This window comes from Sinohyriopsis cumingii, chromosome 3, assembly GCF_028554795.1.
Source record: "Sinohyriopsis cumingii isolate HCF-2022 chromosome 3, ASM2855479v2, whole genome shotgun sequence".
Classification (NCBI taxonomy): domain Eukaryota; kingdom Metazoa; phylum Mollusca; class Bivalvia; order Unionida; family Unionidae; genus Sinohyriopsis; species Sinohyriopsis cumingii.
In genome coordinates, this window is record NC_142963.1 from 100,524,276 (window position 1) to 100,541,415 (window position 17,140).

The following is a 17,140-nucleotide window of genomic DNA, read 5'->3' on the forward strand; positions in this document are numbered from 1 at the left end:
GTGTACCCAGTTCTGTGCTTTAAAATGGCTTTGTAGTTACAGAATGAAAACTAAAGTACAAAGGAAAACCTAAAATAATGACCTTCTTACCCATGTACTTAAAGATGGGATCCCAATGTGGTATGCAGGGCTGCCATAATTTTTCCAATAAAATTTCTATATCTTTCCATGTACTCCCTGGATGACATTTATATTTTCATGGTTCACTTATGAACCCTTATTAAACTCAGTAAAAAAAAACATCTAGCCTAGAAAACATAACTTTCTTAATTCAAGATCTGCTTTTTTTAAAACTTTTCCATAACATCTGAAGTGGATATATGACCATATCCTAAACGACAGGGTGCATCACTAGAAACAAGTATAACTTTACTCTGCTTAACTACATATGCTGATATGAAGAAAGCACTGTAGTATTGGTAATTATTGTGGGGTATAAATTTTTGCAGATTTTGTTTTTGCCCTGAATCACAAATTTAAAGAACACAACAAAAAATTAGCCATGTATGAAACAGAAGCCCCCTCCTCTTACTTACATTTGAACTGTTTTTGATTACAAGAGATCAACAAAGCTATCTAATAAATCAAACACACACACACACACACATATATATATATATATATATATATATATATATATATATATATATATATAACAGGCATTTTATATTTGAATATGTTGTGACACAAGAATAAAGAGAAACAAGAAAAAGCTAAAAGAACACTGTTCTTACTGAAAAAGATTAAGAAATGATAATATAAATGGAATATGTGATTTAATACTTATTCATACCGTTTCTTCATTCGAGTGAAAATGTAGAAACATTTTAATCCTTCTTAAAGCACATATCATTGTATTCATGCACATTTAATCCCAATAATAAAATTAATGTAAAATACTTACAATATTGGTTAAAGCACAATTACCAATAAATGATGATAAATTAGAATAAGGTTTCATTCATTATTCTTAAATGGCTAGCATGTTTGACAGTAAAAAAGCATTTGGAGTCATGACCCGGACGACAGGACTGCCAATAATATTTTGGGAGTTGCTGGTTTTTTGGGGCATTTTAATCGCACTTTTAACACATTACTGACTATACGATTAAGAGATAATGGGAACTTAGTGCCTCTTCCAAAGATACACCAAGGCATCAAACCCAGGCTGGATGGATTCAGAAGATTAAGGAGCTTATTTTCTGATGTTATTCTGACTGGGGAATGTATTTGATAAAGAAATGTAAAAATGAAATCTGCTTAGTCAATCGGGAAATTTATTGTTTCAACATTTAAACTGGGAACTAATTTTGAATCCTGCAATAACTGGAAAATTAACTATTAGTAAATAATGAACACTAACCTGGACATGACTTTGAAGCCTTTGCATGCCAATTATCTTTAGTCTTTTCCACCCATTCAAACTTTCTATTATTGCTAGAATCCTTCTGTTGGCGAGAACATGGTCTACTATCCTCATATCCATTTTCACCCGCCTCTCTCTTTCTGTGCCTTCGTCTTTCCTCGTCATGGTCATGCCTACGCTCCTCATGATCCCTCTTATGCTTATGCTTTTTCTTTTTCTTATGTAAATCTGCACAGGATGGACTCTGATCAACCAGTTTCTCATACTTAGAGTCTTTGCGATGCTTTTTGTGTTTTTTATGCTTCTTATGTTTCTTGTGATGTTTTTCAAGTACGGTTCTTTCTTCCTTTTCATCCGCCAAAAGATGCTGTTTATCAGAGTAAGAGACATTGTCAGTGTAAATGTCTCCATTTTTGATTTTCGGTTTTGTAAGATTCTTTTCTTGTATCTCTTTATTCACAGCCTTGTAAGCATCAGCCATTGTGTCAGGATCAGTTTTACAATTTGATGACACAACAGACTTTGAGGAGTCTACCTTACTGTCAAGATCTGTACTGAGTGGCTTCTTGACTTTGAGACCTAATTGATTGTCAACTGATGTTTCTATTCCTTTACTTGCAGCATCTGTTGTTGAAGCTACCTGATTTTCCTCCACCACTTTCCACCCAGCATGCTGACACTCTGGAATTTTGGGCAACACACCAATTTCAATCTTCTCTGTCACTTGCCATTCTGTTGTTGAGTTGATGCTAATGTTGCTGGAGGAAGAGCCTACAGATGGACTTGGTTCTGAGTCCTGCATATGAATGTGCCAGCTGGATGTGGCATTGACCTTTGATCGGATTGGGGATGTTACACAACTAATTGAGCCATTCTCACTGAGTGACCTTTTGAGAGGATTCGCTCTTGACTGTATCTTAATGTCTTTAGGCTTGCTGACCATGAGATTTAGGGCAGAGTGGGACAAACGATCTCTTGCAGCTGCTGTTTCCAAGAGATGAGCATTACCAGGGACAGAGGTGGTGGCATTCAGCTTACTGTCAAAGATAAGATTACCAGGAATCCCATTTGATTTATCCCCTTTGCAAGTCTTCAATCTGTCATCCTCCACTAAAGCTTCAGTGGTCTTTGATGGTTTTTCCAACACATCTCCATTAAGGCGTGCCATCTTTTTCTTGTGCTCTGGGCTGTTACTGGATGACTTTCTTTTTCTTTCAGCCTGTGCTCGCTTTTTTGCCTCCTGTTCTGAATCAGAAGAGTTTGAATCAGCTGTGTAGGGAACCAATCTAGACTTTACTGAGGTTGATATATTTTTAACAACAGTTTCTGAGGAAATCTCATCATCATCTCCACTCATTACTGTGTCCTTGCCATCTGGAGATCTTTCCACAGCAGTTGCCTTGCCTTGACTGATCTTCAAGACAATTCTTGGTGTGGAAGAGATATCAACTGATGGCTGCTGCTGCTGTAATGAAGATTTTGATTGTGGAGTTTTCAAACCAAACGACACTTTGTCTCTCTTTTCTGGTAGATCTGTGGCTGCAGGAAAGGTATTTGGTTTATAATGGAATGTTGGTGCAAATGTTGAAGCAGGGGTTCCTTTCTTCAATGGTTTCCCCAATTCATTGATAGGTTGAACACCTGAAACAGCTGGAAATAAATTAAGTTGATGACTATTAAATCAAACATGTATATACACTGGCAAAGTTGAAGAAATCCATTTGAATTCTGAACATAATGCCATCATCTGATTTAAAACTATTAGTTTTGTTGATTTGCTCAACCAATCATAACAAGAACATACTAAAATCAAATATAAAGACTGCCTAGCCTCTTGGTCATGGACTGTACCTCCCACATCTATTAGGATATATTTTACATACTAACTGAATGTTTTCATAAAACCATATTTCTACGTAAAGTCAACTAATGACAGCTAACAGTGACAAAGCAAAAAATATTTTACAACTGATAATCAAGGAAACGTTTTAATTATCAAGCCTTGACAACAACTAGAAATTTCATGCCAATAAGCAATTCTTATATTTACCTCCAACTGTTCCATTTACCATCTTCAAGCTTTTGCAGCTAACAGTGTGATTTGGTGGAAATGTTGGACCAATTATCTTCTGAAATCAAACAAGACTTATCAATGAGAATTGACTGAAATGAAAAACAAAAGAAATTTCATCAAAATATTTCTTACAGGCAATTTAAGGAAATTACAGATTCCAAATGAATGCCTAAAGCAATGCGTCATTTGTGCATGAACAGAACAAACAAAAAGAGCTATAATATGCTAAAGGAGACAATTTATCAAACAAGATGGAATAAAATGTGACTGATTTTATCAGTGGTTGATAATGTAATACAAAGCAAAGGTTTATAGACCCTCAAACACACATTACACCATAATATACAATAAAAGAAGACAAAACGTAGCAATGATTTTTTTACCAACCTTGACCAAATGTTGCTCTTTTGACACAGAGCTGCTGCATTTAATATAGAATAAGAGATAGGCCTCAGCAGCAAGAACTTTTGTGGCACTGACAGGTGTAACCTGAAATTATGAATACGTATCTAAATTGTTTTAAAAATTAGCAATCCAATAATTATGAAGTCTTTGAAATTAAAAATCACATGGACACTATAAACAGATTGCATTTTACTTTCTTGGTTTTAATTTTTTCACAATTAAATTCATTCATCTAATATGCATAATCTCCAAAAAGAATGTTTCAAGCATCAGTGAAAACAATGAAAGGAGTCAAATATGATTTAAAAACCAATGTCTAATTGTCGGCTTTTATATCTGTTTGAAAAACATGGTACAAATTAATGGCCTTTGTGAAACTATTATATATGGCAACTTTACTTCCATCTTTTCAACTCCATGTCACTGTTCACAAAATGATAATGGCTTTAAGTATTCTTAGCAAAAGAAAATATTTTTTACGTATCCACATAGAACATATGAGCCATTCCATTTATATTTACAAATAGTGGGTGCAAAAATCACTCTCTGCTAAGGATACCACAAATTGAAAGAATTAACAAAAAAAAAAAGAAACAAAGGTTCAGACCCCACCAAAATGCATGCAAAAAGTTCTTCAACAAATCTCAAGAGTAAAACAATCCAAATAATTTCTTCACTGTCATGCAATCTTTTAATAAATATCTGCTACTAACTTACAACATTCTTACTGCAACTTCTTGATAAAATTTTGACAATTGTCTACAAAGTATACATTCATTCTTCATGTCACAAATATGTATCAGATAATACAGTACAAACTTACACTACTGTCATTCATGCAGTACCAGACTTGACTAGGTGCCTTGATGTAGCAGTAATAGTGTCCAGAGTTGCAGTTAAATCCAGAATGTACCAGGACGCCATACAGCTGATACATAATTGCCTCACCCTGAAAACAAATGGCCGATGAAATATATTTAATGCATTTATCAGCTGTTCTTCATATATAAGAATTTTAGATAAGCATACCCCTTACACTGTGTATACAATTACTGATTTATGTGGCTATTTGCTTGATTTAAACTGATTGGAATCAATGTCTTTATTATACTGTATTTTGTGTATGCATGTGCGTGCTTCATTGAGGAATTTGAATTAAAGAGCATGTAGCTTCAGAACTGATCAGGTTTTATAACCATCCCCATCAAGAAAGTGTACTGAGGTGAAATATCAAAAATTACAATAGCAGCTGCCTCACTTGGCAGGTTTGTGTTGAACTGGTCAGCCTGGTGTCAGGATAATGTGACTTGTTGGACATGATGCTACATGATGCCCCAGTGCTAGACATCACTATATCCTGCCACACTGCAGACATCATAGCAATATGACTGGAAAATCGTTAAAGCTATGTTAAAAATCCTAATCACACACACGGACACAATCTCATTTTATTTGAGCCCACTGACCAACTTATAATTGTGACATGGTAACTTTCATCAACATCTAAAGAATCTTAGCAACAGTGTGAAAATAATAATATACTGCTTTCTACAACTGTGAGAAGTGAATTGCCAAGATTTCATTCTTCGCTGTACTGTTCACATACCTGTCTGTTACTCATGTATGGGCGAATGTTCAACTTCTCTTTGAATTCAACATGACGGGACACTTTGCCAAACATTCTGTTGTAGTCAAATCTGTATGAAAAAAGTTCTGAGTGAACCAAATGAAAAATGAAAAATTGAGCACATCAAAGCATTGAATGATATAGACACATCAAAGAACTGAATGATAATTAGGACTTTCTAATGATTATATATGATCATCAGGCCCAAGTTCAAGTTCCTTTGTGATATGTTTTTGAAAACTTGAACAAAAATGATGCTACATGAATAGCTGTATAGCTCTCAATTTTTTGGAGGGTAGTTTTTAATAACAGATCAATTTGCAAATATCATTTTTTAACAAATACTAAATTCAAGCTTTCTCAATTAGGAAACTACTTTTCGCTATTATTATCAGTGATGGTAATTTTTATCTTGTGGTAACTGATGCAGCCAAAATTTAAACAAAGTCAAATATATGCAAATGAAAGTACATAACATTATTAAATACTTGAGATGCTGACTAGTCTTTCTCATTTGCACAATTGAGAATCATCTACCATCAAGTGTATCGACTTTTACTTTTTTTATGCTGACTATTAAGAAGCTTACTAACAATATGCTGTCACCAGAAAAGAAAAATCAAGATTTTTTTAAAGAATGCAATTTATACAAGACAATTTGACCCGGTGCTTTAATGATTCTAGAGGTTTTGTTTATAAATTTATATACCCGTTTCAGAATTCTTATATCTTCCTTTTGGAGGCTTTTATCTCGCGTGAGGATGTTTATAGGCTTTAGCCATCCAAAGATTTTATTTTTTTTGTTTACTATATATGCTGCACAACAAATGTAGCCAAGACTGTGCTGATCTGTCATTAAATCAAATACATCCACATACCAAATTTGTGATTTAAATCCAGTTAGTGTTAAGCATTTCAAGGGTCAAACAAGTTTATTTCAGACACAGGCACATGTCTTAAAAAAATGTACTTGTTCAGACTTAATTTCACTAACCCAAGACTGTCCACTGTATTATGGGACTTAAGTACCAAGAGTTCATTGTAGTAACATGTACATTGTTATAAACACTTAAAAATATTCACAAGATATTGAAATTATTTGTATACAAATATGTCAAGAGAGCCATGGTTTATAGCTCTTTTTTTATTTCTTATAATTCAATTACTCTTCTGAAACAACAGCTTTAAATTTTGTAATCATGTCACAATACAGTGGACCAGTAAGAATTAAAGACCATACAAAATGCTGATGGTATCTGCATCCTGTAACTCCATGAAGTAAATAGATAAAAAACAATGATCACTGTTGTTTTGATGGTAGAACATTTGTCACCAATGTCTTGATTAAGTCAGCAAGCTCTTCAGTTTTCTCAAATGTCAAACTATCACACAAAAACTGGTAGATCTACCTAAATAGTGATTCATTACACTGAAAAGTTTAAGCAATGTGAAGAACAAATTCCAACCTTGATTTAAAAAAAAGAATTTTTGTCTGCAATTATATCTTTCACTGTCATTTCCAAATAACATAGTTTACGTACTCATATTTCATCATGCCATATTGGCACATACCAAGAGTACATTCTGGACTATGTGCTAGTAATAACAGGCCAAGAGGGAAAATGATGATCCAGTAAAGAGACCAGGTGGTAATGACAAGAAAGCAGTAATAAGGCAAACAAAAGCTCTTCTGGTCAATGATCAGCAGAACACAAAAAAAATACCCAAACATTTAATTACCGCTTTAACTGTATGGTCAGAACATTGGGTGCTTTGTGAATAGAAAATCTTTTCTGTGCTGACACCTTTTGCTTGCATCTGGAAAAGAATTTAATTCCATATTTGATAAAAAAATTTGATGGACAAATTATACAACCTTAATTTGTATTTTCTATATTTTGGAATTTTTGAACAATGAAAACGTTTGTAACTTTCTCTGCGAGTATTAACCATATCAACCTATTTAAAAAAAGGCAGAAAAAGCTGACACAGAGGTACTCAACACTTTTCCGTCTCTGAATATACAATTCTACTATAAATTCCATCTCATTTCAATTCTTCAATTCAGTCTTTGGATTTGTCTTAAGAAAATGAATTTCTATTTAATTTGTAAGTTTCAACATAGTGTTACTAAATTATAAACCATCTAAATAACATTGTAAGTTGGATTTTCTCACCAATTTTAAACACAAAAATATATGTTTAAGCACATTCTTTGATGTAAAGCATTATTTTATCACTTAAATTAAGCTACTTACTTTCCACACATGTAAGCATTGTCGATGTCTAAAGTTTCTGGGTGTACAAATTTTTCAAAAGCCTTCTCAAGCGATGGAACATTCTAAAAAAAAAAGTATGCAACCACTAAACTTTTCATCTCAGCTAAGAATGTCTTTATGTGTGTGATGTGTGTGTATGCATGCATGTATGTGTGCTAGTTACCACAAAGTTGTTATGTCACTAAATTATAAAGGCATAGTTGAGCTGATAACTTCAGCTGTTTGGCTGGATGAAATTTATATTTAATGTGAGAAAGATATCCAAATGCTTTATTTATGGAGTAAAAGACTTTGCAATAAAAGTGGTTTATCAAATGCTATTTTTCTTACCTTGATGTCAAGGCTGATGTCCAAAAACGGATCATAGGTATTGGACCTTTCTTTGCATTGTAGGCAGAGCACCTGACTCCTTAAGAAACCGCCAAAGATGCGATTCACGACTGTTGTCTCTTTGCTGAATTTGTCTAGCCTGAAGAAAGAGTTGGACAGATATTTAGTGACTGATGCCATAGAGAAATAGATGGGCAGATAATCACAAGGAAGATTACAGTTAAATATAGATATGACAGTGATGGCTCAATAGCTAAATGTATAAAAAAAAACAGATAATTAACATGCATAGCTTGGCGCTGTTCTCATGAAACATACTCAGGGATCATCCTGGGCTTTGCCAATGTCGCAAATTGTGATTTTTTGGGCAACAACCTTTTTGACTGTTTAATGTGTACATACAATCATGGATTTGGAGTACATACAATCATAGATTTGGAGTGAAGACATTCAAAGGGACCATGAAAGGAAGCCACAAACTTGGACACACAATGCAATGGAATCTATCTAATTCTTGGCAACATTTTTGCAAACTGGCAACAAAATATTGAGGTTGATGAATTTTTTAGTAACAACTTTTTAAAAGACAGGACCATCCCTGATACTTGGAACCAAGGGAATGCACCCTCAATATAGAGTAGACACCTACAAATGCAATTTAGAATTTTATTTTATTTTCATATAAACTCCTTGAGCAAAGACATATGCTTGTGCCATAGCTGAAGTACCTTGTATGTTAAAATGGAACAGCCTATGATGTGTTGTCACAGATTAAATTGATGATTCAAGGAAACTTAAACAAATTCAGCAATGAAACTTACTTTGTGTAGCCATTATGACAGGCTTTCTGCATGGCTTCTATCACAAAGCGCAGAAATTCATGAGCATCTTCCTGTCTACCCCAGCTCATCTGCCGAGCAATTACTGAAAGTAACAATGTATCTTTATTATTTTCCTCAGGTCAAAAGCAGGCTGGATAAAATATTTACATTTAAGGCAAAGGGCTGCCTTATCGTTAATGTCATCATTTTTAATTTGCAACAGAAAATAAGAAATCTGCATTACTCTTATGTTGATGATGCTTAAACTTTAATGCAAGAATCAAAACACTGTTTTTGGTTTTTCCCATGAAGTTAAATTTTGTGCTAAAACCATTTCGTTTTGCAGTGATTTACCACAGTCACTTAGATTTTAGCATGTCTCAAATTAATTGTGAGGTAAAAGTCTTAAAATTAAAGAATTATGAACATATAAAAATGAGCAAAAAGCTACTTTTCTTGTTGAAATGAGAACATTAACTCAAGTGGTAATTGAAAACTAGCTGTATAACAAGCTAATGAGAATCAAAATATTAACTTGGCCACATTCCCCTACAATTGTCAATCATAACACAGTAATGCAAAAGTTTTTTCTTCTTCTCCTTGGTTGGAGACATCTATTATCTTGTTCTTTGATTACAATAAGTTCAAAACCTCCTTTTTGGCCTCTGCCACATGATGTCATTGGCACATATTAAGACCTTCCATTTGATTTAATGACTGAGGGTAAATTGCCAAAGGGGAGGGATTCAGGGTAAGAGGACCTCCCCAAACTGGGATACAATTTTTTATTTTTTGAAGTAGCCAGGTGTAAAAGAAAAGCAGCCAGGTATATCACCCAACTCTCAGCTCATAAGGAAATCCCTGCATAATGTACACACATTTCATATCATGCAACAATTTTGACAAATAATAATGTACACAATAGGTAAATAAAAACTTCACGTGGCAGGATAGGGAAACCTCAATTTGTTATGGAGTAAAATCTGTAACAAGGACTGATGCAAATCTTGTTAGCTTGAAATTAGATTTCTCTATCCTGCCAACATATAGAGAAGGTTCTTTTAGTCTTCAAAGGCATGAGCAAGATACAATATAAGCCACTTACATTTCAGCTTTTGCAGAATAGCCTGAGGTCGAATGGCACTGTTTGGTTGTTCCAAAGAGCGTCGGATGTGTCTCTGAAGTTCACAGAGCATACAAAAGCCAGCCTGTTTGCCTAAAAAGTATAAATGAAAATACATATAAAACAAAGAAATTCAAGACTTTTACATTATTACCAAAACACATGACTGTAAAGACCTTAATGATCATGTTTTGGGAAGGGGCTACATACGAATTAAATGGACTAGGCTCAGTTACAATGGAATGTCTTCTCAAGTTCTATTAACTATAAAGTTACAGTATGTTATATAAAATACAAGTGTGTAACACTAACATTTATAAAGGTCTTATGTATCTTTTGGGTCAAGTATTCACCTGTTTATCAGTTAAGTATTTTTGTCAACAACTACACACATTATGTCAGAAACTGTCTTTACTTACATGTCTCATTATGCTCGCTGCTAAGACAGTAGTTGACTAGTGGTGGGGTGTATGTCAGACACTGCAGAGTGGAATTCAAAAAGCAGGTATTCCCCAGATTCACTAGTCCAGCACCGACTTTGTGAACCTTGCTCCATTCCAATTTGATCTTGTTTTCAGGATACAACATGATTTGGGGGGAAGGCAGACCTTCTCCACCATCTTGAGTACCATTCATTTTTGTACCTAATAATAATGAAAACAAAAATTATTATTCCAATCAAAATCTATTAAGTATGAAAGTATCCTCAATATGCATTTTAATCAAATGTTTAGGGATGCCTAGTCAAAATTTAATGTGAAAACTATCTGTATAATCATAATATTAATGTCCCCTACATTTGTCAATCATAACACAGTGCAATGATCAAGCCCCAAAAAGAGACTGCATCTGTCTTTTAAAATGGGACAATCTCTCTTGACAGAGATTAAACACTTGCATTACAAAGTTTGTGATGTTCTGCATCACTTGTTCAAGAGTGTGAAGAATTACTTGCAACCATTTGTCTCTGAAGACTTAATTTCCATTATCTCAGCTCTTAGTGAAGAACTCTGCAATCTGCCTTATCCATATTCATAAATAAACACTATACAATATGGATGAGAGCTTTTCAAATGGACATGGTCAAGAAATTGGAATGCTAGAACCTGTCTATGCAAAAGGTACAGCAGGTGAGTGTAATGTTGTTACAGGTTTACTTTCACTTATAAAACAGTGAAGTTATCATCCCTGAATTGGGTGATTATTTGGCTTTCATTTTTCAAGGATCTGCACGAGCATGATTAGAATGTGTAGGATTATAACTATTTTTATATATAATTTCTCCAACTGATCATGCATTATCTATGCTGCAACAAGTTATGGAAATGCACAGATCATGCAATCATGTGGCCTTGATGCAACACAGCAATGCCAGATAAACCTGGTGACTTGATAAACAATTATGTTTCTAACTGACTTTCACGTGATAGTTTTCATTCATGCCATGATTAATGAGATGACAATGTAATGCTCCAAGTACCTATCAAGTTTTAGTACCTTTGGTTTTAAAAATATCAGTGATTATTTCAAATCTCAGATGATATACAATGGAGCGTGGATTTCACAGTAAGTGGTTTGATGTGGCATTTTATGGCATGCAAATACAAGTAACTGATTTCATGAAGTGGCAGCTGAAGTGTAGTGTCTTGCCAAAGGACAAAACAGTAACCTGGGATGATCCAATGGTAGGATTCAAATCTGCACACTCCTGGTCCCAAGTCTGGCATGCTAGCCACTGAACCACCATAAAGCCAGCCTCCAACATTGCATTTTATGATATGCAGGATGGCACATTGGCCCTATTCTCCAATCCTGAGCCAGAAGGAAGTATTAATAACAAAAGAAGATCAAAAGTGAAGGTCTTAGTTAAAACAAACTATAGTAGGTTAGGTAGCTGGTTTTCATAGTACTTTCAGGGATTATTTGGCTATTATGCTTTCTCAGACACACTGAGACAGCTGACATGGGCAGGTATCAATCCAACGACCCTTTGAATACAAGTCCAAACTAATAAACCAAGCTATCAGAGCTTCCTAAGGCAAATTACAGAGTAATCATAAAGCGTGGATCACTATCAACAGTCATAATCAATAACAAATAACCCCATTAAAATACAATATCATACGGTCTAAAAACCACCTCTATATATACTGCCTGGCATAAAATTTCATATCAATAACAGGGTTCACATTATATGAGGAATTTTAAATTTGACTTTTTCTGACAGATGTTGCATCGGTCTCAATTAACCCTGATTTACCTATGGCATAAAAATTCTGTCTGAAAGACAGTATACAGAAGGATTAGAAACCACTCTGCTGGCCTAAATGGTTAGAGCATCTGCCTAAGATGCAGGATGTTGTGGGTTCAATCAATAGCCAAATCATAACAAAGATTCATAAAAATGGTACTAGCAGCTGCCTCACTTGGTGCTGAGCATTAAAAGGTTAGTTTTGGGACTGGTTGGCCTGAAAGTGATTGGGTGGGACACGATGTTACATGTTTGCAGCATGATGTCCCAGTGCTAGACATCACTATATACTGCCACACATCATAGCAATATAGCTTAAATTGTTAAAGCTATGTAAAAAATCCAAATCTAACACACACATATAAGTAGATGCTTAGATTGTTTTGCATTGTCTAATTGTTATTCCATTGTTCAAGATGTTTTAAAAAAAATATTTCAGGACAGTTCATATATTTTAGTTCAGTTCAAGTCAAAAAGCTTAAATAAAAGCCTTCAACCAATACTAAAACCAACTGCCTAAGAAACAAGAAACAAACAGTCTCCTCTGGATGACCATACTTTGAAGGTTTGAAGGAGCAGTCAGCAACCTTTTAAAAAAAGGTGATTCAAGGGAAGATCTTGACAAGAAAACAATTGACAGCCTGTGCAATTTTTATCTTTAATGACATTTAATTACAATTAATGTCATCAGCAATCACCAGTCAGTGATTTTGTGAAGGAAACTAAAACTGCTCGTCAATTTTATTTGACAAAAATATCTTTGCAGTAAAGTATAAGATATAAACCTCTAATCTGTTATTGATTTGTCATATACTGACTTGTATTTAATTAATTAATCACCATGGCTCAAAGTACATTTTCTTTTCTGTCATGGTCTAAGAAATGACCTGCCAGTGATGATCATTCCAACTCTCAAGACTCCAAAGAAACAAACTATATAAAAATTCTGAGAAGAAAATGAATAAATCTCCTAAAACTGTAAGAAATCTTAAGCATCAGTTTGTTCCACATGCAATGAACAATCCCAGCCATGAGCTCAGAACTCAATAACAAACGACTCTTCAGATTTCACTTTTGACTCTTGATATTCTGGTGTCAAAGGTCAAATGAATCTTCAGTTTTGAAATCAACTGACAACGCTGATAAATGGGCTATAACCTTCATTTCTTCTGTGTTGTCAGCAGAATGACAGTAATTTTACCATCAACAACATTTTCCATATTTAATGTCCACATTTTCAATGATCCATACCATTACTTCAGTTGTGTTAATTTGACATATATTAAGACTTATTGCTTTCATTAGATCATAAGCCAGGTAAGTCACATGTAATGATGGTGACAATGTAAAATCTGGCAGTCTCAAAAAAGAAAAAGGATGATGCTGTGAATTAAACTGCAGCTGCTGTATGTTTTTAGCATAAAACATGATATATCCTTGTAAACAGCAAAGTGCTGATGTCATGTTGTAGTTGCTGTATTGTGATTCTAAAGGTTGACATACAGCAACCTGTTGAACAGTGAAGGCAATTCTGAATTCTTAGTCAACGATGTAACTTGAAGTGCTGAGATGTAGTATACTGTTTTAAAAGCAAGAAAATACCCACCCTCTGTGGACTCATCACTAGCCCTACTTAGTGACTTCCTGAATCCATGTGATGGGTTGAGTGGGATATACTTGGACCGGAGAGTGTCAATCTGCAGAGAGTAGTGTTTCGCTGCAGGTGTGAACTCAATTTCATGCAAGAGAACTTTCTTGGTATGGGTGTAGAGATGGTCGTCTAGAGATCCACTTTGACCTCTTGAAATTGAGGCTTTTAAAGTCTCCTCTAAACGACCAAGACTATCAGATGCACTTGCTGGCATATCATTGGTTTCACTGAAATAAAAGTGAAGAATTTAGTTTGTGTGGACATGATTAATAATTTATCTTTCTTTTCTCCATATGAATTTCTCTATCAGTCTTCTTTTCAACATATTCTTGCGTTACAAGCTACATGCAACTATCCTCAGACTTCTGCTTAATAGGAAGCACAGCCTGGTTGAGTTTGCTTAATGCACCTTTATGGTAATATGTATTTTCTGCACAGTGGTCCAGATGAGAAAAATGTCTCTGGTTTTTCACTTTAGGCTTCTTTGATTTACTCTGCAGGCATAATGAAGCAGAGAATGTAAAATACAAAGAAGAAAATGAAGGAACACAGAGAAGACTACTTTTGTCAAATTCATAACTTAAAATAATTCTTATTATTCACTGAAGCAGTTAATACTACATGTGACAAAACCCATGATGCTGGGGAAGAATGCAAAAATGCCACTTAGTAAAACATTCATACGATGTCACAAATACCGTTCTTGTTGTTTACAAGTATTCCTGCACTGTTAAGTTCATAACTACTATGCACAAAATGCCAGCTAGACACTCTACTGATATGTTAATTTCTCTGCTGATGCTGCCATTTTAAGATCATTAAATGTAGAAAAGGGGATGTACAAGTCTCACAAAGTCTATATTGTAGCTGCATACTGTATGTTGACTTTTATGTATTCTATCTCCACTTTATCATTATCTTCAATGACTGGTTTTTAATATTGAAGACTGATCAACAGCCTAAATCTAATATGAACGGAAACTGCATTTGTAACCACGTGAGAACTTTTACTTTACTCTCGGACTTTAAATGCATCAATAAAGATATATGCATGTAACAGCAGTAATACTCCAGGCATTTGTTTCTTTTCATGCAAGATGTCAAATACATAGTCATATCATTTTACCTTTGCATAAAATAACATGGATTATATATAAGCTGAGGTGCCTGTTACTGAATACGTACCTATTGTGGAATAATATCACCCACACATTACTTGTTGTCATAACTATAACTGTAAACAATCTTTAATTTTTGTTACCTTTATCCTTGATAAACTGTGTATGCTAATAAACATGCTGCAAAGGTGAAGAAACAAAACTTGACCAACAGTAAACGATCCACCAATCTTCCTTTCTAAATTAGGTCAGACCAAAAACACTCATGGCTTAGGACTGTGCAATTATAAACAGTAACAATAAAAAGCAAACTATCATAAAAGCACTTTTAAAAAATTAGAATGCAAACTCAACGCTACATTCACGAGACCGCTGGAAATTTCTGTAACCACATGTACCACAGCCCCATGATAAGCCATACTGCATTGATCCTGCATTGTAAACTAAGCGGATCGGTACATGCGCTCTTTTAATAACGACTTCATAAAATTTTACAGCAAAAATAAAATGTATACAAACTTTAAGTGTACGTCCAGCTGTTTCTATGAAATATAAATGCCTCCGTCCAAGGAATTTTTACAAATTTGTAAGACTCACCATTGAACACAACTTCCAAAGGTGGCTTCGAAAGCAACATACGGGTATTTCTGTTCTATTGTCCTACCTCACTTCCTGTTAACCAGCGAGACTGGTTTCCTAAATCTTTAACACTAATTTATGTTAGACTTTAATTAGTCTAAATTAAGAAATAGTAAAGCAACTAGTCTGGTTCTTACAGGGAGCATAAAGTAACGAACCAGATACGTTGGTACGGAGGAGGATATTGAGCACACACACAAAAACAGCAGATCCGGATTGTATTGCATATTATTATATTGACTGTTAATTTATTAAACTTTATCTCAATGTAATTTTTGTATAAAATCTTACATTTTTATATTGACACATACTTGTATGATTTAATGGATTGGTTACAGAGGTAAATATAGTAAAATCTGTAGATAATTACAAGATGCAAGCTGCAATCCTTTCACGTCATATAATGTTCTGTTCAGCTTGGAATAAAAAGCGACTTTAGAAAAGAAAGAAAAAAATAGGAAAAAGCAGTGCAGTAAAACACAAGCCAATAATCAAATAAAGATGTCTAATGGTTTGACCATTTAATTTTATGGATGGTGGGGGTGAAAATCCTGTTTTGAACTAATTTTCTACATGTTTGTTAGTAAATAAGAATTACATCCATTGTATCGGGTGATTTTTTTTCTTCTCTCAATAATATTAAGGTAACATAAACAAATCATAGTTTCATATAAAAATCATCAACCCACCACATTAAAGTGTCGGTTCCTTAAACATTCTCGTTCAAAAAAAAAAAAACCGTTCACAAAATCACACTCGTTTATCTCAGTAAGTTAAGTAATCTGTAGAATGGCAGTTGTTTATCTAAGTCTTTAATTGTTTGCTTTCTTCACCTATATGACAGTATAAACTGCCCAGTGGTGATAGTTATCCATAAGCATCAAGCGTGAAGTTATGCGAATCATGTCTGTGTTCGGATTGATATGCACGTATGCGTGTAGTGGTTATCAGCACATCATTGCAAAAGAAGCTTTATGGTGACAACTAAACTTAAAATTCGAAAAAAAGAAAAATAAACAACTGTACAAAAACGCTATAAATACAAACCTTTCCAAATAATTTTGTAAGCATAAAGTACAACAAGATAGACAACAAAGCAGACATATGTTAATTTTACTATTATGGTATATACACGTTAAAGTATCAAGGTAACGTTGATAAAGTTCTGTAAACATCTGGTCAAAATGTGTTATACCAATATTTTTGTGAGGTGACACATCATTATATATTTCTTAGTTGAGTGTGCATCGAAATACTTCTGTCCCACAGGGTACAAATCGACAATATGTGGCGGAGTGATCACGAAAGTGGTGATTTCCGCACATAAAATTGTGCATTATTTCCAACATTTATTTTTTGTTGTTTCTAAATGCAGGCAATTTCGAAATGCCAATAGGAGCAATTAAGTTTGGTTTCGGAGTGTACAATGTTTGGTTTTAAGTCCTACGGACTACAT

General features: G+C 34.3%; 1 protein-coding gene across 1 annotated transcript in view; it reads right to left on the reverse strand.

Annotated features, from left to right (window-relative positions):
• The window catches only part of LOC149803395 (uncharacterized), a 32,895-nt gene extending 17,175 nt beyond the window's left edge, over window positions 1-15,720 (reverse strand). Inside the window, exons 1-13 of the mRNA XM_089953099.1 lie at window positions 15,643-15,720; window positions 13,883-14,154; window positions 10,445-10,669; window positions 10,008-10,118; window positions 8,903-9,005; window positions 8,082-8,220; window positions 7,731-7,813; window positions 7,213-7,290; window positions 5,452-5,542; window positions 4,669-4,794; window positions 3,828-3,929; window positions 3,417-3,495; window positions 1,364-3,016 (exon numbers count right to left, since the gene is read on the reverse strand). Coding sequence (XP_089809225.1) covers window positions 1,364-3,016; window positions 3,417-3,495; window positions 3,828-3,929; window positions 4,669-4,794; window positions 5,452-5,542; window positions 7,213-7,290; window positions 7,731-7,813; window positions 8,082-8,220; window positions 8,903-9,005; window positions 10,008-10,118; window positions 10,445-10,669; window positions 13,883-14,141 — 3,049 coding nt within the window. The 5' untranslated portion in view covers window positions 14,142-14,154; window positions 15,643-15,720. The remainder of the gene's footprint in view (window positions 1-1,363; window positions 3,017-3,416; window positions 3,496-3,827; window positions 3,930-4,668; window positions 4,795-5,451; window positions 5,543-7,212; window positions 7,291-7,730; window positions 7,814-8,081; window positions 8,221-8,902; window positions 9,006-10,007; window positions 10,119-10,444; window positions 10,670-13,882; window positions 14,155-15,642) is intronic.
• Window positions 15,721-17,140: the final 1,420 nt, after the last annotated feature.